Here is a 25834-nt window from a genome sequence, read left to right as displayed (position 1 = left end):
CATTTTAGAACAAAAGTCTCCTGTAAAAAGAGTTGAACACTTCCTTCCGAAAGATGACATCGTGCTCAGAGAGGACTCAGTAAATGACGAGATACTTGAGATTGTAAAAATTAAAAAGATAATGATGAAAATTATAAAAGAAAAAGCAAATTATTAACATTCTAAAGAGAAAAACAATAAGTAATTAATACCATAAACTGGCTAAGTCCTTTCACTTAGTTAGGTTAAACCTTAACTTAAAATCCAACTACTCTGTCCCAAATGGTTGTCTAGAAAAAGGTGCGATGAGTTAGATTCCCACAACAAGAATTTAAAAAGTAAAACATTTCATTAACATGGGCATTTCTAGGAAGACATAAAGAGTAATTTCTAACCAAGCAGGGAGAAAAGTCCGCTCTGGAAGCTGCTGTTTAGATAAGTTTCTTTTATTTATCCTCCCTCAGCAAGGGAAGATCTTCATGACTTAACAGAAGTTTGCCCCAAGGAGAATGTATTGTGTTTTGCTGCTGTGCTACAGGGGAGGATTGTAAACATTCTTTTTGCTTGTCCAGACAAGAATCCCTGAAGACTATTACCTACCCTGAAGAGAATTATTTAAGTAGCTTTTTGTGTTTCTTGTATTTTTCAAAGGGGTGTGGGCAGCGATCTTCTTACCAACCCTTTGACTGAGTGAATTTAGTGTTTACAAGAGGTGCCAGATTGTGAGCCTTGGAGACAAAAATAAACTATTTAACCACAGACAGAGAAAAGCATGAGCAATGTGAGATTTTTTTTTAAAGCCTGGGATGTAGTGGAATTGGTGAATTAAAAAATCCTCAGTACTTTTTCCAAGTCTTCAATAACTTAAACGTATTTCAGCAAAGATCTGCTGTCTAGCAAATGGGAAAGAAAAAGAAATTAAAACACTCCAAATATATCAGCATCATTCACCTTAAACTATAAAGAAGTTTTCTAAAATCCCTCCTTAAGGGCACCTCAGTCTGATTTCAATGTCTATGGCTAAAATAGTTTTAAACAAAGTTTTAGGTACATCCATTCAACAATAATCAACAAAAATAACTAAAAAGTGGCTGACATTAGTGTACAGCCTAAGATTAAAATCTTCATAAACTACATTAAGCAGCCACATCAGCATGTGGCTGAAGAGTAGCAAGGTAAATTCTAAAACATTTGAGATGTAAAGACAGTTGTCCCAAGGAAAAAAAAATTCTAACTATACCACAACTGTAAAAGAAAATCAATTAAAAAGTTGGAGGAATTTTTTGGACTACAATATAATATAATCACAGGACTTGGTGAATAGTGAGAATGAGTTTAGACATAGAGGAAAACACTTCAAAGAGAAGAAAAGAAAGCATAATCACTACAGACTGTAATGATCTACATTTAGCAAAAACAACTATGTGCATTCTTTCTTTGTCCAACAAACATTGTTGGTAACATGTTTTTCATAACCTCTGAATGTGTCTGCTTAATAAGGAAGGCAACCTAAAAGAATACTGATTTTCATTTTATTTTTTTAGACCGAAATTTTTATGTTCCCACATTCATGGGGTTTTTTTGTTGTTGTGTTTTTTAATCTCTTAAAAGATTGTCTGATGAAAACAGGAGAATTCAAGGGAATGATTTTATTCTCTACCCACCTTGCCATCCTTGTCTGCTTTACTGACAGCAGCATTTCCACCAGCTGCTAAAGCAGACTCTGGAGATGCAGGAGCTCCAGGGTGTGTGTTTACAGTTTTTCCACTAATATCTCCCTCCAAAGATGAAGCAGCAACGTTAGGAGAATTCAAAGAAGCTGCTGCACATGCCAGTGGGATGGCTGAGCGGTTCACATTCACAGCTGTGACATAAGCAGCACTATTTGAAAGCTGGGGCTGGAGCTGCTGGGAGGCAACAGAGTGGTGGGGAATGATCACAGCTGCAGGAATAAGGCATGTTGGACTTTGTGCTTGTATGGGTGTGACTGCTGCCGTAGGTCTTTCTTGACTATGTGAGGCAACTGGAACAAAAGAATAAAACCTGAGATAGTTCATCTTTTCACAAGACACACGAAGTGAGGTACAGTCACTGTGTTATAGCTAATCAGTCACAAGAATTTTCCTTCCTGGCTTCTTAACTTTCATTCTTATTATATAGTGACATGATACACAGCATCAAATTTATCTTACCTGAATAAAGTAGTAGCATATGCTACCCTACTTGCACCACTATGCAATAGAAGAATAACAGCACTGCAACTGTTGTGGAGATATCCAAGCTGCTAAGTGAAATGCTTCACACACAGACAGAGATGAAAAGTGAAGATCACATTTTAGTACCTAAGAGCTAGCTAAATATTGTCTGGAAGTGGTTTGCTCCTTTTAATACAATATGTAGTGTCTGGGCACATAACAAAAGTAGGAAGAAACACTCCTTATAGAAGCTGCTAAAAATATAATTGGATTGTTTCCCTAAACTATTCACAAAATCCACAACATATATAGTAGGTCTTTCAAACAATAAGTACAGTGGCAACTACTGCTACGAGTTGTTTCTCTGAAAACATAAGCTATTGTCTCTTGGGATGTTTAAATATAGAAGTGGATTTACTCATACCCCTGTGAAATAAAAGAAACATCTACACTGGAAGCTGGAGAACAGCACAAGGCTGAGTTTACTAGCCTGGGTTGCAGCTGAGCTGCAAAGCACAGAGTTCTGCATGAGCTAATTAATCCTTCCCAAAAAGTAACGTTGCTATTATAGTCATATGGTCAATCATACACGCTTTTGGATCATTTCAACAGCTTGGACATCTCTGCACCACTGGGTGGTATGAAGTGCAGACATTTTAATTGAACAATATGAGGCAAAATGCAGCACCCCAGTGCTGCACAGCTTCTCTCCTTCAAATACTTTGAAAGGTTCTGTCGAAGGAGGGGTCATACCTCTAGCTTGGTACATGTACATCTCAAATGTATCAATTAATTTTGATTTTTAGATACTGATTAGAGTTTCAGACTTGTTATAAGTAATATCCTGGAATCAAACCTACAGCACTTGCTCGCTTTATTCTGCTTTCTACAAATTCCCTTGGTAAGCTGGTTAGATTGCAGCAACAGTGTATTAGAGTAGATTGACAAAGTTCCCAAATTTGACATAACAATTATACCCAATTACAATCTCTATGATAAGAAGCAGAAGTTCTTTCTTAAAAAAAAAAAAAAAAGATGCATCATTAAATACTGTGTCTAATTTTTTGATAGATAACCTCTTCCCCTGTAGCAGACCCTTGCTAACTCTGAGTAGCACGAACATTTCAAAAGATACAGAGAGTGCAGCAAGATTATTTTGGCAAAAATACAATATTAGTGCTGTCTTTTGTTCATGAGACATCAGTTTTCTTACAAGTAGCTGCTATTCTTCAAAATACATCTACACTCATATGCAATTTATGTACTACAAGCATGGAATACCTTTCTGGTTTTGTTTTCTTATCCCTGATGGAACTGATAGGAAAAATGCTACAGGTCACCCTATTTTCATAAAGTTTAGCCTTTAATGAAATAAGCAGAATGTACGTTTTCTTCATAGTTCCTTTTAATCAAAGGATGCATACTCCCTCAGCAAAGATGATGTCAAGCAATATCTCACTAAGATCATTTGAAGAAGGGTCCTCAAACCCCTGAGCTAAACTGAAACTGGAGACCAGCCCTGCAAAATGCAGCATTGATTTGTGAAGCCTCACCAAGAGAGTAACACTCAGCTAGAGAAAGCTCAATATGATCATGTTTCAGATGCTGACTACAAAGTGCTCTGTAACATTTGAACATAAAGCAGCCATTATTGCTTCAGTTCTCAGGTCCCTATAAGGGACAGATCTGTATTTGTGACTGAACAGTACACCCTTACAGAATCCAATGTTAAGTTCTCTGCATAGAGAGTGCAGCGCCTCTGAATTTTCCATTTTGGACTTGAAAACTTGGTGGGAAGTATGTTGTCACATTTGTCAGCTAAATGGAAGGGTAAAAGCTTATTTGTCTTGACAGCGGTGCAGAGATGCAGGGACAGAAAGACCTCTGGAGCCCACAGGAGCTTTCTCCTTGGTGCTGTCATGTGCAAACTTCTAGACAGCTCAAAAGAAACATTTAGAGTAGAAACCACCTGTGCCTGAGAGGCAGGAAAGTACAGATGCTTTGCTTAGTTTCTCTTACTAGCTGCCAACAGCATCTGGTTATTTTTATTTAAAGGTAACGAATAAAGTTGTTACAGAGAACTAGCACATCTGTTCCAGCCTAAGATCAGACTGGAGAAAGATGGGACCAATTAAGGAAATAAAATACCTAAAGACATATGTACATATCCTACCTTCAAAAGCAAACCTGGTGCTGACATCTGAACATGCACAGGGTGTTTTAGGAGATGCATGACTCTGAAGAAGGAGTGGGCTAATTCATGGAACTTGAGACCATAAGAAATAACCATTCTTAAGGGGATAACAGATCATACCATTAGCATCTTTTGCTTTCACTTCTGCTCTGCCAATAAGAATCTTGTGATTTTAAAAAACTTTCTGCCATGACTCGCAGCCAAGAGATTTCATTCTCTAAATTCAAGGCTGAAAGAGGAAACGCTGGGATACTCTGAAATGGAGTTTTTCTTTTTCCTTTTCCTTTAAGGCTCTTGGAGGAACTGGAACAGATTAGGCTCCAGTTGTGAAGAATTTTCTTAGCCTGGCAAATCCACAGAGGAGTGCATGGATTTGGTAAACAAAACCTCTTGAAAACACCACTATCAATCTTTTTGAATCTGCATTTAAATAACAAGAGGGCATGTTTCACTATGATATGGCCTGCCCCAGACAGTAAATGCAGATTTATAAACTTCAGAAATACAGAATTTTGCTACATAGATTATATGGATCTTGAAGGCAGTATAGCCTTGGTGTTTCAGAATCAAAGCTGAAAGAAGTTGCAGTCAAGGTTAGAGAACAAACTGGAAAGCCTAAGGACCAACCCTGAGACAGAGACCTGAAAAAGAAGAAGGAATGAACACTACAGGTATTCAAAGATGTTAAAAGATAATTTAAAAGTGAGTGCTAAACTAGAGCAATATGTAGCTGTTATGCAGTTAACACACAAAAAATAAGCTATGACTCAGATACTCTTTTCACTTTTACTACTATATGAACTGTATATGAGTGGGGAAGCTCAGAGAATGTCCCTGTCCCAGACACTGCTGGAACAAAAAAAATTCCACCTAAAGTACTTGCATATAAATTCCCAACAGTGGGAGTATGCACGTACACACAGTTGCTTAGAGGAGAATAATAAGAGATTCAACAACTCAGAGGGATATATTGTCATTTCAACTGTAAACTATGACATTAAAAAAAACCTTAACACGTATTTACATATATCCTCACTCCAGCCACTTGCCCAGACAGACCCTACAGTTTGTCTACCATACAAGTTTTTCTGTTTGTTTGTTTGTTTTACCTGTTCTAACTGCATTTCGAGCCTGGTTGACTGTCATTTGTCCTGTCACATGCATAAGGACCTTGGTTTGTGGACTAGTTTGGATATGTGCTGCAGAAACCACTGCTGTGGGTACTGTGCTGGAGTTCACTGGCACACCATTCCCCTGGAGCTTCTGGGATGTTCCACTAGCAGTGGAAGGGCTGACCATAGTTACCACTCGTCCTGTTTGGCCAGCAGTAGACATGGGAACTTTCGTTTGTGATGCACTTGTCACCGTCCTGCCAAAATTAAAAGCAAAACACCAAAACACAAGTGAAAAAATTAGCTAGTTATAAAAGCCCACAGGCCTTCAATTATCCAATTTTAGCATTAAATACAAGAACAGAATAATTCTGGACTTGAAACTAGATAAACTATTTATACACTTGTATAATACTATACCTTGTAACTGGAGCCACATAATTTCCAGGAAAAACACCAATCTTGCTTGTATGCATGGAAGTTCCCTTGAACCAGCCATCTTGGCAGCGTTCAAACACTAGGAACATTTCTCCCTTCCGCAGTTCCAGTTCATCTTCTTTTCGAGGAGTGTAAGGGTATATAGCAATATAGCTAAAAGACAGGAAAAAAGATGCAATCAATAAAGCTAAAACAACTGAAAACATCACTTGTGTTTCCTGGCACAGACAGTTCAGTCAGAGATGAGAAGGCATGGGAAAAAGGGTTATGGGTTAGTTGATCCATCATACCATTACAATATTAAAACAAGTTATGGTAATAGTAAAGGAAAAAATGACAATTAAGAATACCCTCTTGACTGCACTTTAAGGGAATGCAAAATACTAGTAATAGGACTGTCCATCTTCTTAATTAAGTTAGTGATCTTAATTAAGTAGGTATTTATCCACTACATATACCACTTCTCTCTCCCTACACCTGCTTCTAGTACCTCTCACATTTTGTGACACACCAACTTCTTTTTTTTTGGAGGGTTGGGGAGAATGGAGAAGTTTTGTTGGTTGGGAGTGAAAGATCAGTATCAGAGCTACTTTACAAACTGTAAAACTGGAGTTTCCCTGTGCAAACTGCAGTGCAAAAGAAAGAGATATGTTAGTGGAAATTGAAGTCTATGGGTAAGGTAGTTAGCAGTTACTCACTTGTAAAGTTTTTTTCCTTTTTTATTTTCCAAGCAACACTAATGCATAATACAGTGCATCTGAAATCACAGTGGGAGTTCAGAAACATTTTGCATTTTTTCTTTTTTAAAAAGCATTCTTAGGAAAAAAAGTTTAAAAAGCGCTGAAGCTCCTGCAGTTGAACCTTGGAACATTCCTAGGGAAATCTTTGATAAGATGGCACAGTTTCCTATTATCACATTAGAAAGCAATACTGTTATAATCTCTACAGTGTTCTATTTTCTGCCACAGTTGGAACATAAGAAAAATGTTTGAATGTTGTTTACATAATTATTGACCCAAACCTATGGAAAACAGCATTCTCTTAAATCCCATTTTCTCAAAATATACTTTTCACAAGAGGGAGACCATTAAACAGATGAGTGGACTATCCCCTTTTTTGAAAAAGGATCCACAGTTACTTGCAATGCTAGTCCTTCCCATTCCCCTTTACGAAACATTCTTTCATCAAAATTGTCTCTTGTGCACAGTAACAATAGCATTAATTGCATGCTTCTCCTTTTTGCATTAGGTTTTTGTTTCCTGCTGTCCACCCAAGAAACTTTGCAGAATCTGCAAAAATCCTTTAAAGACAATACAGGTACCTGGTAAAGCAAGTAAAAATGCACTTTAAAGGCAACATATAGTACACTGACAGAAAAAAGCTTCACTGGTACATGATTCAGGAGTGATCTACAAAGCCACACACTGAAGCTCCATGGAAAAGCAATTGATTTGCTTTAATTGATGTTCATTAACTTCCCCTTTAGTTAAATCATTCCAAATTTCATTAGTATCCTCATACAGAGCAACACTTTAAAGACAGAGGATGGAGGTAAATGAGTTGGGAACTTGATTAACTGCACTAGGCACAATAATCCATAAAAAGCAGTGTTAAAATGCTTGACACCAAACAAACAGCCCAAATCCAGATGCACCTGCTATACAAGAAGGGCGGTCTTCTGGAGTGGGAGGAAACCTGGTGGGAAAATAAAAAGAAAGACACGGAGCAAAAGCAGTCCTTTCATTATTCAAATGGAATGGGCTGCCCAGGGAAGTAGTGGATTCTCCGTCCCTGGAGGTTTTTAAGATGAGACTGGATGTGGCACTTAGTGCCATGGTCTGGCAACCGCAGTGGTAGTGGATCAAGGGCTGGACTTGATGATCTCGGAGGTCCCTTCCAACCCAGCTGATTCTATGATTCTATGAAATGTGTCCTATTAGATGGTTCAGCATCTCCTGAATTTTATATTTTCTTTTACAGTTCCTATTCCTTAAGCTGCACACAAAGAAGTTTTCAAGAAGATGTTGTCAGCAGCACATGTTAATATACAAAATATTTTCACCCAGAAGGATGACGCACATTTGCTTGTATTACAAGTGTGAAGATGGAGTGCTAACTAGCAGCCTTCTGCCTTCATTCCGAATTGCCACCTAATAATTAAGTGTACTGTAGAATCTTCAGTCAAATTTCAATTGCAACTGACACAAGTAATCTGACAGTAACATGCTAATATAACAACAGTCTAAATGAAATACAGCGCTTTTGGTGTTTTGGCACAAGTTATTCCATATGAGAATAGCCTTTTCATACCATACGTAATGGAAAACATTGAATAAATTTACTCCAGTATTTGACAGTTGTGAGTTATACAGTATTCAGCACTAACACAAGGATTCATTCATCTTCTGTAGGATAAATACTTTATATTTTTGAAGTGAGCCCTTTCTATACACAGCAACAGATGATTATATTTGTCTAAGACATAAACAATGCTCAGTATGAAGGCTGTTTGAGGCTATCACCTTTATGCATGCTTTTGTTCTGAGTTGTATGCTTGGCTTTCTGGCAATTCTAGCAGAATGCAGCCAGCTGGTGTGATACACATACAGGGGAAGTTATCGATCTCGTTCCATTTTTCTGACTGGCAAAAAGTTTCTATTTTACTTACACACTTGGACGAGTTTGTGGTCGTAAATGTGCCATTTGGTCAGTTGATCCTGATGTAGACCTTTGTATTACACCTGTAGACTGAGGTCCAGAAGCAGCCGATGCAATGATTGCAGCAGACAAGAGAGGTGGTGGCGGAAGTGGGGGATTCATATTCTGATTTTATAAGAACAAAAAAAAAGTAGCAACAATGATCAATATTGTTTGATGCATTGAATCAATTTTCAATGGCAAAAAAACCCCAAAATCATGACATTCTAAGGAAACTGAAAAAAACCATCCAAGTCCAGTATTCCTTTACCTACTGGTACAATATAATTGGAAAGTGAGGTTTGTCTGTATTTCTCTTTTTCTGATTTAAAATATTGAAGTTTTGGCAGCTAATTAAGCTGATGACAAGCGATTTCTCAGCATGGGAAAAATGGAAAGCATTGTTTCTAATTATAACATCTTTAGGATAGGGCTCGACAAAAATTCAGAAGCCTTCCAGGAGGCAGACTTTGCATCCTGCTGCTGACTGTACTTCATAACATGATTGGTTTTGTAACCTGAAGCTGAGACATAATATACAATTCAGCTGCAGTACACCCAAAAGCACCCCTTCTGGGGGAAATTTTCTTTTGATGCATGGGTCACAAAAGCAAGCACAATATGAGACCATAGTCACTGAGCTATTGTTACCACTTTCTCCTATTCTTCTAGTTAAAAGAGTTAGCTTTTGAAATTCAGTATTATCAAGATTGGTAATCTTTAACAAATACCCCAGTAAAAAGGAACCGCAGATCTTAATGGGGGTCCTGCCTACAGACTTCTGTGCCTTTTGAGAATCAATGGAGCAATTGTTACCTTCTGCTCTGTAAAGCTTCAGACAATTCTTTAGGACCTTGTGTACTGACACTCCTGGGAAAAGGCACTCACAAAAGGAGAGCTGTTCCTTCCCCCCTTTCCAAAAATAACTATTTGTGTTACAACACACACAAAAAGAGTAATAAAAAACCTCCAGCATTTGAAAATGTAAAACTGAATTAATTTCAAACATAATCTTCAATTTAACACAATCCTTTAGTATTGAAACAAAACTCTAAACCATGACGCTTCAGGTTTAAAAACCACAGAACTAGAATATTATTTAACAAGATATCAAGAACTAGTGCCTGGCACTTCCAATACATCAGCATATAAAAGCACAGCATTACATTATCAGTTTGAAAAATACGTAGGTGAAAGTAATTTTAATTTCCCTCAAACAGCCCACTTCTAAAGTGGACTTGTTTCCTGTTTTTCTAAACTAAAACGTATATGGAAATTAAGTTTTAGTTCTACACTGTGTGATTATTACCTCACTGCATTTGGTGAAAGTGTTAATAGAAAGACAGCTCTATAAACCAGTTTTATGCTGTCAAGACACAGTAAAGAACTGCATAATTAAAAGCCTTCAAATCTAGAGGAAAATGATCAAGTCTTACAGTTTTTCAGTCAAAATTCTTACGCTTAGCTATGGTATAAATTGCATGCTATATTGCAAAATATTCCAATTTTATTTAAAGTTATTTTTCTGATCGTTCTTAGGACCAAATAGGTCTTCTGTATCTAACACAAAACAGACATGACCTGCTGGAGAAACATCATTGTGAGCTTTAACACTAATAGTTATTTACAAGAATGGCAATTGCATTTGCTTCACATTCTACATTCCCATCCATACAACAATCTTTTTAAAGTACCTAGATAATTCATACCAAAACATTTCTCTTTCAGCTGTTTTACAGACCAAGTTATTTCCCACTCCCAGTCAGCTTCAACAAATGTCTTAGCTGAATCCAAGCTGAATCTAACTTTCAGGCAACCTGTCAATAAATTTAAACCTTTTTATAGGCATCTAGATGTCTTTGTACATGGTACAACTTGTAAATCCACATTAGGAGATGATTAGCTAGAATGCTTTAAAATTAAACCTACTCATGCACAATATCAAGGTTGTCACAATTCCACACTTCCTGCATTTCTAAAGATATAAATGCTGAGCATTGTATTTTATTCATTTGAACACATAATATACATTGAAGTTTTAGCTACAATAAAGGCACCTTCACGACTCTATTTTATCCTCCTATGTTCAGGTCCTGCTCCCCTTCCAGTGTCTATCAGCACGGTAATGAGACCCGCAATGAGCGGGGTCCGCAGTTAAACTCCTAAAAAAGACTTAGTAAGTACTGAGAAATCTAAATAAACTACCTGGTAGGTTTGAGAGGACTAACACTTCCCAGTTTGCACTGCTACACCTTGATAAAATATGTCCAAATGATCCAGCCATGTTTTCAAGAAGTTTTCTGGCGTGTAACCATTTTTCTAGCTACTGAGAAACACACCTACCAGAGCATATGCTAGTTTCTATAGTTCTCATAGTCAACATTTCATGAAAGAATATATGCAAACTGCACATGATTCAAAAATTATGCTTAACAATAATTAGGAGTATTTTAGGTAGCTGAAGGGGAAAAACTGAAAGTTTCTGCAAATACTTTTCAGACACGAGGTGTACTTTAAGGCATACAAAACAGCAAATAAATGATAATTTTTTTTAATTGGAAGATGAAAATTTACATAATTTGATACTTAATTTATGTTCAAAGTTCAAATAGTACCTATACTATGCACACACATATTAGTAAATCTAAATATAATTAGGCTGCATTCCCATATCAGTCAACTGAAAATCAATAATCAGCTCACTCAAAGAATAATAAAAGGCATAGTAGTGGAAAGGAATATTCAATAACTGTATTCACTCCCACAAGGTCTAGGAAAAAGCATATGGCTTGCAAAATTCCCTGAGGCCTAACTAATTAGGGCTCATGTTTAAAAAAATTCCTAAACTATATGTTATCAAGAACAGATTTCTCATACTAAACTTAATTGTTTCTTTCCACTGCTTCCTCTTCCTAACAAAAGTTGATTTGAATTTTTGAATTTTTGTTGATTAAAATTAGAAGAGTTCTTATTTAAACCTCCTCCTGACTTACACTACTGAATCATCAGGAACTATACAAAAGAGAGCTATATGTCATTAGTACACTACATAACCCTCACAGCTTGTGCTTCATTAATAATAATTCAGACTACTTTATATACTTCAACATAGAGGGGCAACTTTTCTTTTTGTGTGTGTACAAGAGAGCAAGACCAGAAAAAATAGGGATTTTTTAATTTTTGAAATTTTCAGTGTGCAAGTGAATGCAAACCATCCAAATAAAGACCACCTATTTCTGCTAGTTAAGTGCACACACCAAGACACCATTTCAAAGTCAACACATCCAATCTGCAGAAGCAGCAATATGGACATCTAGGGTAATTGCAGTCCAAACCACTTTTGACTCCTCAAGAGACTGGAAAGGCAGAATGAAAGGAAGGTAAGTTATCTCTTGTTGCTACATTGTTTTGCTGCTGCTGCTGCTTTTGAATGTACTTAACTTTGTTGCGGTATATTTTGTTTCTATTTTTCCCATATCATGGTTCAAATCACATACTTCAAGATTTTTTTCAGCAAAATCTATGGCAACTAGATCTCCTCCACTAGATAACTACCTTATAAATTACATCCAAGGATTTCCTCCCAAGTAAATGAGCCTTACATAATTGTATGTGCATATTTTCACCCAACGACTACTGAACTTGACATCTGTTATTTATATTTTACGAAGAAGTTTAAATACACTAAGCACCTAGAAGGTTCAAAAATGCCGGTGGCCAAGAAGAGCAGACTAATAAATGCCCCCATTAGGGGCAAAGTTGTGGTTTGAAGTCCCAAAGAACAGTGTAAGTGATAATATCACAGCCAAAAGCCCTAGCTGTGAAAAGTCTGTCTCAGTTCATAGCTTTTCAATTTCAAAGAATCAAACCTCAAAACACAAAGCAAGAATTAATGCTGTTGGCTAAAGAATTGCTGCTATGAAATAAAACTTTTAAATAAATTATCACAGGTTTTCTGAATGCAAATTAAAATCTGCTTAAATGACACAAGCAGCAGAGACTATATTTGGTCACTCAACAAATGCACTCTCATTCCTAAATCTTATTTGTGTCAATTCTGGCTGCAAATTTGTAAATTATTTACTTCATACTATGTTGGGTACCAAACAGCACTTACAAAACATTATTATGAACAAAACAAAATTAATACAATTGGCATTTTTAAACCACCATAATATTTCCCAAAATAACAATGTAAGAAATTAAAATGAAATCTATATATGTACACAGAATAAAAGAGTCACAGGCTCCTTTGGGTTAGGAATTAATCCAAACAGTCTTAGAGAAATTTGCTACAGAAGACAACAGCTCAAAATATCTCCTCTTGACACTAATAAAAGCAATCTTTCTTACAGGAGATAAGACACTAGCTTTTCCTTGCTTTCAGATTCAGAACAGATAAATGTAGCAAAAATTTAGAGTTATTGTAAAGGAATATATCCTTCTCTTTTTCACTGATAGGTAATCATGCTCATCCTCACATTTTTTTCTTTCTTCCTTAGTTTGAGTTGATCATTAAATAAAAGAAGTATAAATGGCTTGCTCTCAAAGAACAATTACTTTCAACAGTGTTATAAACATCAGTATGTTTGACAGGAAGGAGATCCAACAAGAATACCTTCATGCTAAAGAGAAACTCATCCTGTTCCCATCCAATTCCCTTGTCATTTGCTTAGTATTCAGAAATTAAAAGAAAAGCTAAAGGGAGAAACTGAAAGAAACACAGGAATTTATACTTACAAAAGCAAAAAATACAAGAGTAAAAGGACTCAAGCTAACCACCTCTGTCTTAAAACGTACAGTCACAATTGTTCTGCAGCTTCAATTAATGCTCAAAATGTCAGGAAGGGTATTTCCAGAAGGGAAACATATAAAGAAACAAGAATATCACTTTCTCTCTTGACCTGTCAGAACCATTTTGCACGTTTCTAACACGAACACAAGAGTTTATGATGCAAGAGGAAAAGTGGAAGTAAAAGATAAATCTCACAGTCTGTGACTTTATAAACTGCATCATCATCTAATATCATCTACAGCAAAAGAATACAGGAATGACCTGACTCTAGCCTGAGCTGCCAGCTTGCATTTCAGTCATGCTGAAAACAAGTCAAGAAGAAACAGAACATTATGTACAGAAAGTTATTGACTTTAAAAGAGGGTGGCAGAGAATAATTCAGGTTCTCAGGGGGAATTATATGCCTAATTGGAAACATTAGCAGGAGCATGGTTATCACAAAGAGAAAGTAGCACCCCAAGAAACAAAACAATCATATGGCAGGAGTTTCATTCCATGCTGCATTTAGCACTGTAATTTAATTCCTCTGGGTTCCAATGGTGAGATTGCCTTTGAACAAGCTTATGCAACTAAAGGACTCGAGGTGGTTTAATGACTTTGCACCAGCACCAAAATAAAGTATTTTTATGTGTTGGCATCAAATAAAGAGCTACTGATTCATATTAACAAACAGAAGTGTTTGTTACTGAGAGGAAAAAACAAAAGCAGCTTCTGATAGAACTTTTGAAATTATGGATTGAATCCTGCCTGCTCAATCATCTCCACAGCTTCAGTATCTCAGCCACAAATGAAATCAATTACTCAATGTTTGCAGTATATATTAGCTAGACTTGCATTCTGCCTAACAGCACAAATGATACCAAAAGTGATTTGTTTGCTCAGTTCTCACAGGTATTTTCTGAAGGACAGGATGAAAGAAGTATAAAAGACTCCATGGACTAATATATACGCAGCTAATTGTTTCTAGTATTAGATGTACACCTCATAGGCAAAAAAGACCTGCAGATCCTTTCTGGTGGACACCAACTTGAACAAGAGAAAAGAAGGCAAAGAAGGATAACGGTATCCTGGGCTGCATTAGAAGGAGTCTTGCTAGCAAGGGACCTCAAGGGAGGTGATCCTTTCCCTCTTCTCTGCAATAATGAGGCCAAACCTGCAGTGCAAAATCCAGTTTTGAGCTCCCCAGTACAAGAGAGACACACGCATACCGGAGAGTCCACTGAAGGGTACCTGAGATAATTAAGGGACTAGAGTATTTCTCCTACGAGGAAAGGTTAAGAGAGCTGGGACTATTCAACCTAGAGAAGGTCCAGGATTATCCCATTAATGTATTTAATTATCTGAAGGAAAGGAACAAAGATGATGAAACTATGCTCTTTCCAGTGGTGCCCAAAAACACTCAGTCTGAGTATGAGGAAACAGTTTTTCACTGTGAGGGTCACAGAGTACTGGCACAAGTTGCCCAGAGAGGTAGGGAAGTCTTGATCCTTGGAGATATTCAAAAGCTATTTGGACACAGTCCTGGGCAACTGGCTCTAGGTGGCCTTGCTTGAGCAGGGGGGTTAGATTAGACAACCTTGAGAGGCCCTTCTAACCTCATCTGCTCCACAACATTAAAATATGAATCTAAACATAAGGAGATTATTAATTGCTTCCAGGTTAGCATGCATTTCACAGTAGGATTACACAGATTGAAGGAGTCAACAATTTAACTACAAGAGGACAAACCATTGCTACATGGTTTACTGCTACTCAGTAAGGCAAGGCAACAACACAAGGTCTATATCAATATCAATAATAAAGTCATCTGTCTGGAGAGCAAAGAATATGAAATTACCTGGATGACAGCAATTACTATATCACTTAAAGATGATGAAAATTTATGGAATCAGGGTGGATATTTATCTGAACATAAACTTTGTGCTACACTCAGGCCAAATGAACGTATACAAATTCTGAAGCTATAAGCATCAGGCTAACAGGGTAAAATGGTCATACCATCAATATTTTCATCACTGAAAAACACTGTGCAGTACTGTACCCAGTTCTGGAATGTGTCACTGTGTGCATACCATGTCAAAAGGAATTATTGAAGGTAATTCCGAAAACAACAGCATCATAATTTAAAGGACTGAAAAACATAACTTAAGAGTCCCAAAGAAAGTTGGCAAAATGCAACCAAGTCACACTTAAGCATTTACTTAAACAACAAAAAGTTGATACCAGAAGACAGACAATCCTGCCTTTGATTTTGCAGACAAACGTGTAAAACGATACAAGTGCCAAAAGTTGAAAGCAAAACACAACACAAGGCTCGCAGCAGGGCTATTCATCATGTTTTACTTGGTTTAAAGACTGCAGGGATAATTAAACAGCTAAACAAGATCAAGTCTTGGGGTTTTTTGTTTGGGTTGCTTGTTTTGTTTTTTAAACTAAGTGAAGATTTCTTACTCAACTGTGCTCCGCCCCTTAAAAGTTAAGGGCAGAATTTTTGGAGAAGAATTGAACTGCAAGAACTCCAATGTTCAAAATAACGTTTCATTAAGTTCCCTTGAAGATCTGTGAAAACTGGTGTCCACAATTTTTACTGCAGTTAAGGTCAGGCTCTGGTAAGTACAGTATGATACAGGACATTCCACAGCTTCTCTACTACAAGTATAGGAAACTAAAGAATTCCAGTTGGTTTTGGAAAGAAATCCTGCACTTTTTGAAGATGTCATTTTATTGTCCAAAGGAAGGAGCATTGCAATGTATTTCTTCCTTTAAAAGATGGCCATTTGCAACACTTTTTACTATAGCTCTCCAAGAGCCTTAGCTTGACTAAACTTGACATGCTAGATGTGTTCTTCATTTGCCATGTCATCTTAATGACGAGACAGCAGTTTCGAAACTTAGTTTAGAGAATCTTGATAATCTTGAGTTAAGTAAAACAGAAATAACTGGCAGCTGTGGTCTCAAGTTGATATTTTTTTAAGATCTTGCTTGTTTCTCATAACTTTCCCCACAGCATAATCTCTTTTCTGCTCATGCTTAAAAGAAACACTGTTCTGGAAGGAAGTGTGCTTCTCATGTTTACTACAGAGAAATTACACAGGAAAGCTGGAGAAATTACAAGATGCAAACATTATTGTATCAATAGTGCTTTTGCTATAGTTAAATTTATACCATTACATAGACACTAATCATAAAACCATCATTTCATATCAGTGTATCAGAACTTGACCAAAAAAAAATTACTGTACAAGACCAAACTAAAATGGGAAGGCTGAGTTTTCTTAAGTGGTACTCACACCAAGAGCAGCTTGGTAGGTAACTTCTGATGGGAAGGTAAATGAAGGCCCTGTTGTGACTGGGCTGCTTGGGGGTGGAGTCACAATTAGCCCCGAAGTACCAATATGAACCTGTGAAAGAGAGAAAACGCAGCGGGATCAGTTCTGCGTCTGACACAGCTGTAGGCTTCATGGTCAAAATCACCAGTACTCTGCCGGTAACCTTAAACTAGAAGTAATTTTTTGTTAGAGACTCATACAAAAAATATTGGATCACACTGCTCACCTTTTTGTTTTTCACCCTGACACTTCTGAAACTTTGGAGACATATTAAACTAGCAACATGAAACACAATTTTACCAATGTTAGTTTTGGGTTTTTTTCCACAAAAGATATGCAAATAAAGCATATTTACTAGCTCATGTAAAACACTACCAATACTTGTTAAGCTCCATTACCACCTCTTTTCCCAAAGGGTAATCACTATGTGAAAGAGCCAATTGTTCACAAACTACGGAACAAAAAATAAAAGTCAGATAAATATTTCTATTTGTCACAACTAGATTAATATGGTACATTTCTGGAATATGTATAATCTTAAAGTTGAATATTTTACTTTTACTAACATGCACTTTATTAATATTCATTATTGTATTCAATTTAGAAAAAACAAATCAAGACATTAAATCACTCCAGTTTCTAGTTTCCACAGTTAAATAAAAATTTTTTTGGCACTCTAGAAAATAACAACTGTGAAAAAAACTAGCCTACAAGACCAAAAATATTTGCTATCATTATATAAGAAGTGTTATAAAATATTTTCCTTAAATGTTCTCATGTTGGAAGATAAGTTTTGTGAAAGCGTATGTTTAATATTAATTACATATAATTAATCATTTGAAATAAGTACACTGACAAAATCAGAAGCCTTTATAGTTGTAGTTGATTTCATGTGAATTACCTGAGAAGGGGCACTACAGGAAAGTCCCGTCAGCTCGCTTATGCGGGCTGCTGCGGTTGGGTTGCTGGAGCTGATGAGGACAGGAGGACTAATCTCCATGGAGTGGCGATTCTGAGAAGACTGTGAAGCCTTGTTGGACATGGTGAGGGAGGTAAACGAGTGTCGTTTTTTGGTGTTTTTCTTAGTATCTGTGTGCTTTTGGGTTGAGTTGTTGTGGGCTGCCCCAGAGGTACCTTCTCCAGAGTCAATGGCAGAACCTGAGGGCTTGTCCAATTCTATCAGCTGTTTGGCTGCTGTGTTAAACTACAAAAAAACAGTAACACATTAGTATTTTTTTAATTTATAAAAATCACCATAACAAAAAATCTATTTTCCTTTCACTCATAATATAATAGAATTTAAACCATACAACTTAAAACTGACGTATCAACCTACTCTACAAATTAGTTATTACAGAGTGACAAAATGACTCGCTACAAACTCAACACACTTACTGTTGGGCTGGTGTGGACTACCCATCAGAGGTAAAATTTCAATCAACAAAGGACATAATGCTGTAGTCCAGACATGGATCAATTCAGCAACATCCACTGCCTGTGTCATCTACAAGTCACAGCAGTCCCCTTTGATCTTATAATATAAAAATCTGTGTTACAAAAATTCTTGAATGTTCATTTCATTTTAAGCCTTTTTTTGTTTTGACTGCATGACATAAGCCTTTCTATGCGGACTCTTGAATATATTCCTTCTAGTATCCTTTGGTATTTATGCACATCCTTAACAATATGAGCAGTAAAAAAACAGGCTTCCTAAATGCAGCTTTAAGAACACAGTAGGACAGACTAAATAGCAGCTATAGGAGTGTACTCATATTGACAATCGGTACCAATACAGGCATAAGATGGTATAAGGATAAAAGAAATACATATGGGCAATTTTGTGAAAATACATTTTTCTAATGTACAGGAAGCATCTCTGTGCCTAAGAATTAAAGAATTAAAATATAACTTACTGAAAATAAGGGAAAACACCATCTTCTTCCTCAAATGATCTTTCTATTCATGATCATCCAAAGTTTTTACTGGTGGAATTTTACTACATCACCTTACATCAGGGAGTGTTTGTCCACATTATCAACATTCTTACTAGTCAAATTACAATATTTTTCCAAACCAGTGGAAGAATAATTTCACAAACAGGTTCTTGAACAGATCACAATAATGAGCAAAGACGAGTTTATATTAACTTCTGAAACAAACTAAATAATCTGTATTCCAGCTTCTGGCATTAGAAACCACAGTTATTTTTTGTATAAATTTTCTGTTTTAAGCAGGCAGAACACTAAAAAAAATAAAGGAATGTTTCCACAAAAAGTTTTATCTTATACTTCTGTGTACAAAGTCTGATTTTTTTTCTAAGGACACCAAAAATCAGATCATATCATCTAACAGTGATAGACAAAGTTGAGCCTACTAAGTACAATGTCAAAAAGACCATGCTAGAAATCCAGCCTAAAATACAATCTGAAATGTATAGGCACATCAAAAAGTCTGTTTTGAAACACTCCTGTTTGTTACAGGAGGAGATGCTAGTAAAAAAATCCCCAACCTGACACACTAGGTACATACAACCTTATATTCTCATTGATTAAGATATCATCTTAAATGATAGATGCAGACATATCAAATGACAATGAACTTAAAATTCTACTACACTGAACATACTAGATAATTTGGGGGTTCCCCCTGACATTTCAGTAAGATTATTTATAAATAAAGCTAGAAGAGCTGGACTAATAAAAAGGTGTTTCCCAGTTGTACCTGTTAAGTTGGGAAACAAAAGCTGACATTACTTTCTACTGACAATTTGATTGAAAAGCGATTCCTCTTCTCTGATTTTTATTCCATTCTGGGCATTTGTATTTTTCTTATTGTTCTGCATGAGTGATAAATACTGTGTAAAAATTTAAATACTTTGTAGATGTGGAGTGTGTTTATGGAGTGTTAAACCGCATCAAAAAGTCAAATTTGAAGTCTAAAAAATGTATATTGTATCCAGAACTGCAATGTATGTAGAAAAATTCTAATAATATCTGTTTAGCTATGATTTATCTTTCTTTTTGGATCAGAGATAAACATAAGTGTTATGACCTTAATCATATAGTCTCTAAACTCACTGCATTTTATTTCACGACTATGCAGGAACCTGGTTGACCTGCTTTTAACACAAGTACCTTGAAATTCTAACAGTAAAAAGTCTAGTATAGAGGCCATGCTGATGAGAACACAGCTGCATTGGGCAGGGCACGTCTCCAGGATGCAGGACCACCGCCTCCCTAAGATCTTGCTTTATGGTGAACTTGCCACTGGCTGCCGCAAGAGAGGAGCCCCGAAGAAAAGATACAAGGACTCCCTGAAACAATATCTCAGCCTTGGCCATATTGATCAACACAACTGGTCTACTCTGGCCTCAAATCAGGAGGCCTGGAGACACGCCATCTATAACACTGTGGATGCCTTTGAGAACACACGCAGGATCACTCTTGAGGAGAAAAGGCAACGCAGGAAGAACCGTGTCTTGCGGAATACACCATCTAAGGAGTCTTTCTGTTGTGCCTTTTGCAATCGGATATGTCTGTCACATATTGGCCTCATAAGTCACCAACGTGCCTGTAGCAAATGTGGATAAAGCCTCCCAAACCTTCGTTCGCGAAGCCCAGCCATGACAAAGTCTAGTAATTTAGATATATTAATCAGGTCTTAGTCTAGTAAAACTAGAGGGTTAGCTTGAGTTTAGCACTTCTTAGAAAATACAGGGTTTTTTTCCAATGTTTAGACTATTTATTTTTCATTTGCATATAGAATTAGTTTTTTCACTAAGTGAAAGACATAAGAGTTCAGATTAGCAAATATTGAATCATAAAACATTCCTCCAGGCAAAATTAGTCCCTCAATTATGATCTGAGATTTTCATGGACTTCAACATTATCTAAAATTTTATCCTGTGACCTCATTGTACAAGAAGTATCATAAATATTACATCTATACAACAAAATAAACATCACAGACTACACTCATTTTATAGTTACTGACTTCAGAAAATCTCTAGTAAATGCAGCTACTAACATTTTTAACAAAAGAATGTGGACTAACATAGAGAAGGCAAAAGATATGTTTTTCATTATGACAAAAATAGACAATGATTAGAGGATTGGGAAATGCAACTAAAAAATAATATGTAAAAATCCTTCCAAAATATTACTTACTTCTCATCTTCAGTGTCTTTCATAACATAGGTAAGGATGTGTTGCTATACTTGTTTGTATCAACTGTCTGTATATTTTCCAGAACAATGGTTATATAATCTCAGAAACCAGTTATATCAAAATTCAAATCAATAGTTTACTGTACATCTCACTGCTCTTCACCACAGCATGTATTTCAGTTTAGTATATACTGAAAAAACCCACCTATCTGATTTCAATTATCTCTTTGGGTATAATTTATCATCCTAGAGTTTCCATACCATTTTAGTGGGGATTTGAGAATGTGTACTCAAGTGTAAGTGCCTGTTCTAAAAGGGTTAATTGTAAATACATTTTCCTAATAGATGGAATCAGTCTGAAAACATTAACAGTGAAATACATTTTCTGACTATCGTTTTTTTTCAAGACTATATCTCCCATTTAAAAATTTTTATAGAGATAGAAATGTAGTTGTTAGCCAAATAGTTAGCCCAAGTGCCAGCCTTAGGAAAGTGCTTTTTCTAACTCAGCTAAGTAATTTAGTTTGAAAAAACATTACAAAAAGCTTTACTGGCTGAACTGAAGGGACAGTTAATTGCAAGAAGCTAGGAAAGAATACCCAAAGGCAAGAAATCATTAAATTGGCTTTTAAAAACTCCTTAAACTGAAGCCAAAATTGCACTAAGCAAGTTGAAACATTTTTAGTCTTCTTGTTTTCACAAGTCACCTGAAATTTTCTATCCCCAGGTACACATATCCTTACATCAAGCAATAAAAATATATATATATATATATATATATATTTGCCCTTTTAAAAGTAATAAATTCTATGTTGGTTGAAAGCAGTAACGTTTTTTGAAGTTTCCATCTCATCATGGTATTCACAAATTGAATTAATAAAACCTGACTTGATTCTTAGTATGGTTACACTTTTTTTTCGGTGACCTGAAGTACATATTTCTCATCCCACAGGTAATGTGAAAATACTTTTTCCATTCATCATTCTGCCTCATTTATTTAAATAAAATACTGTCAGTGCAGGAAGTGTATCTTATCAAGTATCCACAGCATACCTATCAGAAAAGCACAAACACTATTCCAAACCTCTGTATCTTTCTGTAACGCAAATTTGAATAATCATTGTTGCAGCTGTACACACTGTTCCTAATCACTGCTGTCTTTCTATATAGAAAATACAGCTTTCAACACTTAAAACTGAAGAAGTTGTAGAAATTTTCTCAAGTGCTACCTCTTACTGTAAATTGTTGTACCATATATGAGAAATGCAGGAAGATACAGAAGCTTTTATATACAGCTCTGTTAGATGTAAAAGCTGATCCTTCACCTGTTTAATAAGAGCGTATACTCTGACTTCCTGGATGTGCTAATTTGGTTTTGAGAGGCAGGAATTAGGGACAGTGCAAAGCTTACTATTTCTCTGACTTGCTGACTGCTTTCATTTTGTGGCAAGCGTGGTTTGTGATCGACTGCATGACTCAAGTGTTAACAACAGAACATAGTGACTGCCGCCAAGTACTCTCATTTCAACTCCATTCAAAGAAAATAGGTGTCAAATAGCTAAGTGAAAATCACTGGTTTAACTGCTGAGGTCATTAACTTTCCCAAAGAGTATTTTAGGTCTAAGATTATTTATATTTCAGGTTATTTTAGAATCATCACCAGTACTGATTATTTTTGCTTTCAGAAAATTAAATACACAGTGAGCACAAGCTTACTGAGGACCCACTTTTACTCACCTCAACATATGAAATCGGAAATATTCCTATTTTGTCAGCCAGCATTCCTTCTGCCCAGTTTTCATCCACACGGCGAATTACAGTCAGAACATCATCCTGTGTGAACATGCAGTGATTATGTCTCCCAGCTCTAATTTATCTTCTAATTTAATTTTCCTCCATAACACAGGGGTAATCAGAGAAGGCAGTACATGGACAAGAATGGCAAAGAAGGCACTCTGTAACAGAAACGTGCCACTTTTGGGGTTGAAGTCAGTTCAAGCTGTTCCTTTTCCTATTTTGTCAGAGTTCAACTAACTGCCCACATCCCAGTGTCTCACTATGGACACTTTGTCCATAGTGCCAGACTTCCTGTCATGTTCAGTCCATGTTACTCATCAGCCCCCCCCTTTAAGTCCTTGGCATTAATCAATAGAACCACAATCCTTTTCCTTCTCAACTGACTCATTACTTAACCTTCCCTAGATGTTGCTTTTCTACTTAAGTACTTAAGAACATTGGTAAGCAATATGACTTCTTTCAAATCTACAATCTGAGTGTTTCTTTAGAAGATGGAATGCTTTTAATTCGTAACATAGGTTATTTCTCATAAATTAAGAGCATCACTACTGCAATTATGAAAAACTGCATTCTCAGAAATAAAACCTCAGAGAAATTATATGTAATTTAGAAAGAGAAGGTAAAACTAATCAACATAGGAGAAATACTTCTAGAATTACTTGCCCTTTTCATATTTGTGAAGCTCCATTAAAAAATGCAGACAAGACTACAAAACAGTTATATTATTTCTTATCCAACTGATTGAAATTATTAAAATAAAATAGCAATTGTATTCTCTTTTTACCTTTGAAAACGGTAAACAGTCTTTATCTGCTTCCTTGTCTTTTACTTCAAAGTCATAAAGTGCTTTGCACTGAGGTGGAGGTTGAGGTAAAGGTTTAATAATCTGTACAAAATTGGTAGGAAAAAAGCCATGGACACCATTGACTTCTCCATGATACCAATTTTCATCCACCTGTCGACGTAAAATGATGATGTCTCCTTTACTGAATTTAAGATCTCCAGGTTCTTTTCCCTCGTAGTTATACAATGCTTTGGCACATGGTAACTGAGGTACACCCTAAAGAAGAATAAAAAAATAATAAATCACTAGAATTTGATGAGCATTACTAAACAGAATTTTTTTTTTTTTTGGAGACTATGAATGAAACTGTATAAAATTGCAAAGTAAAATTACACACAATAAAAATATTCTATTGCAATGGTTCTACTGATTTTACCCAAACACGTAGTAAGAGCTTCAGTTTTATGCAGTCTTAATATCCCCCTGAATTCCATTATTATTTTTATTACTTCTACAATGTTGCTAGACACAAGAGAAGCAAAAAAACCATAACACTTTAACCCTCATGTACTAACTCACTAAACTTAAACATTAAAAAAAAACCCAACCCAAAACAAACTGGAAAGCAACCTGACCACTTGAGAGATCTGACAGAAAAAATGTTGCAAAAAAATACAGCACTAGAATAACAAATTTGCTATAAGACCTTTAAGGCATTTTTCCTGCCTGACTTTCTTCTCTTCCTTACCTTATTTACTTCATGGGCAGAGAATGCTAAGGATGAAGACATAACAGAGGTGTTTTCCAGCTTGAAAAACAAACTCACTTTATTAAAGGTGAGAAATTTCATCCTGGAGCAAGTCCTTTAGTTCAATTATTTATTTAAAGCCACGGCTAAAAAGAATTACTGGAAAAGATCTGTTGAAGGTGTGTTATCCTTGGGTTTCTTTATTCCTCCATAATATCTGAAAACTATAGGTCATTGGTGCTGCTCTTGAATGCATGTCAGAATGCTCACAATTTAATACTGTCACCCTCCCTTATATACGTGGCAAGTATTATTTTTCGATTGCTCAGCCTGTGCCTCCAAATTTTGCAAGAGTGAGCCATAAAACTCTACAACTCTAGAATTAGGGATGCTGCCTTCAGAACTCTCTTTTCTCTCCAACTTTAAATAAAAGTTTGGGTGCTCACCTCCTTAATGATATGAACAGCAGTAACCTGCATTACTAATACAGTCTTTCCAAAGCAAAGGTAGCATTTATAGTCACATAGAGCACAGTATTTCACATCTGTGATGCCAACCTTTATGGAAAAGGCAAATTTTAATGAAATTCAGTGTTGGCAATACTATTCATCAAATCTACTCCATGGTATGTCTCTCCTCTCAAATCCTCTAACAGCTCAGATTGTTAACTGGAGTTCCATTTGCAATATGTCATGAGGTACATATCCAATGCAAGGAAATTCTCAGAAGGAATTATCACTTTGAGTCTGTCCCATTGGGCAGAAGACAGACAGTTGATAATTCATTTCACATTTAACACTTAAAATTTTATCTTTCAATAAAATCTAATTTGTTTGGACAAGTTTATTTTTTGTGCAAGTATATTAATAATGTCTCAAATGGATACATTACATCTCAAAGATTACCTTATGTAATGATTTTTAATATAAAAACAGTCAAAGAAAAACCCTATGAAGATACATAGGTACACTGGAGTATGATTTACATATGAATACAGGAAAATAACAGTTCATTATATTGCATCCAGGATTGGTATGAAAAACACTATATTAGTAGGATCCATGCAACTGTTCACAACTGGTGATCTTCAGACTGAAGCAAACAATATTTTTCTTCATGATTACGCTTAATTGCATCAGTGCACAATGAGTACACCACTGGCATGCTCTGTACAATCCTGGATAGGGAAAAAACCATCAACTAGAGAATTTGTAGGCCTCAACTGTCTGAGAGGAAAATTAATGGTCACAATAGAAGAACTAAAAAATATTATACATATGTATTTTCCAGTCTTATGTGCTCTCTGCAGAGTAAACAGACACAATGAAGGAAGAGGTCAGTGTAGACGGAGTAAGAGCAAGGTCCAGAGAGAGAACTGTCGGAGAGAGGAAGCAAAAAGAAACACCTCTAAACAGGAGAGGACACACTGTTTGCTTAACCCTTTCCATCACAACAACAAACAAGGAAACAAAAATTACAGCCCTTCAGTGACTACGAGTCAAGAAATACTTGGTAGAAAGAGGGTCTCAAGCGATTATGGTTAGTCCAGGACATACACATCTCTCTTGCACCAGAAGTAACAGATGACTTTTCCCAGGAAT

General features: G+C 36.1%; 1 protein-coding gene across 3 annotated transcripts in view; it reads right to left on the bottom strand.

The window, feature by feature from the left end:
• Nucleotides 1-25834, bottom strand: part of SH3RF1 (SH3 domain containing ring finger 1) — an 84711-nt gene that overhangs the window by 9529 nt on the left and 49348 nt on the right. For all 3 annotated transcript variants that reach the window (XM_027635996.1, XM_027635993.1, XM_027635995.1), the window contains exons 3-10: nt 23486-23761; nt 22642-22737; nt 17641-17943; nt 16701-16811; nt 8587-8741; nt 5901-6071; nt 5478-5737; nt 1644-2002 (exon numbers count right to left, since the gene is read on the bottom strand). In XM_027635996.1, coding sequence (XP_027491797.1) covers nt 1644-2002; nt 5478-5737; nt 5901-6071; nt 8587-8741; nt 16701-16811; nt 17641-17943; nt 22642-22737; nt 23486-23761 — 1731 coding nt within the window. The remainder of the gene's footprint in view (nt 1-1643; nt 2003-5477; nt 5738-5900; nt 6072-8586; nt 8742-16700; nt 16812-17640; nt 17944-22641; nt 22738-23485; nt 23762-25834) is intronic.

This window comes from Corapipo altera, unplaced genomic scaffold (assembly GCF_003945725.1).
Source record: "Corapipo altera isolate COAL_440 unplaced genomic scaffold, ASM394572v1 22b, whole genome shotgun sequence".
NCBI lineage: Eukaryota > Metazoa > Chordata > Aves > Passeriformes > Pipridae > Corapipo > Corapipo altera.
Note: the sequence above shows the minus strand (reverse complement) of the source record. Positions and strands in the feature narration are given on the sequence as shown.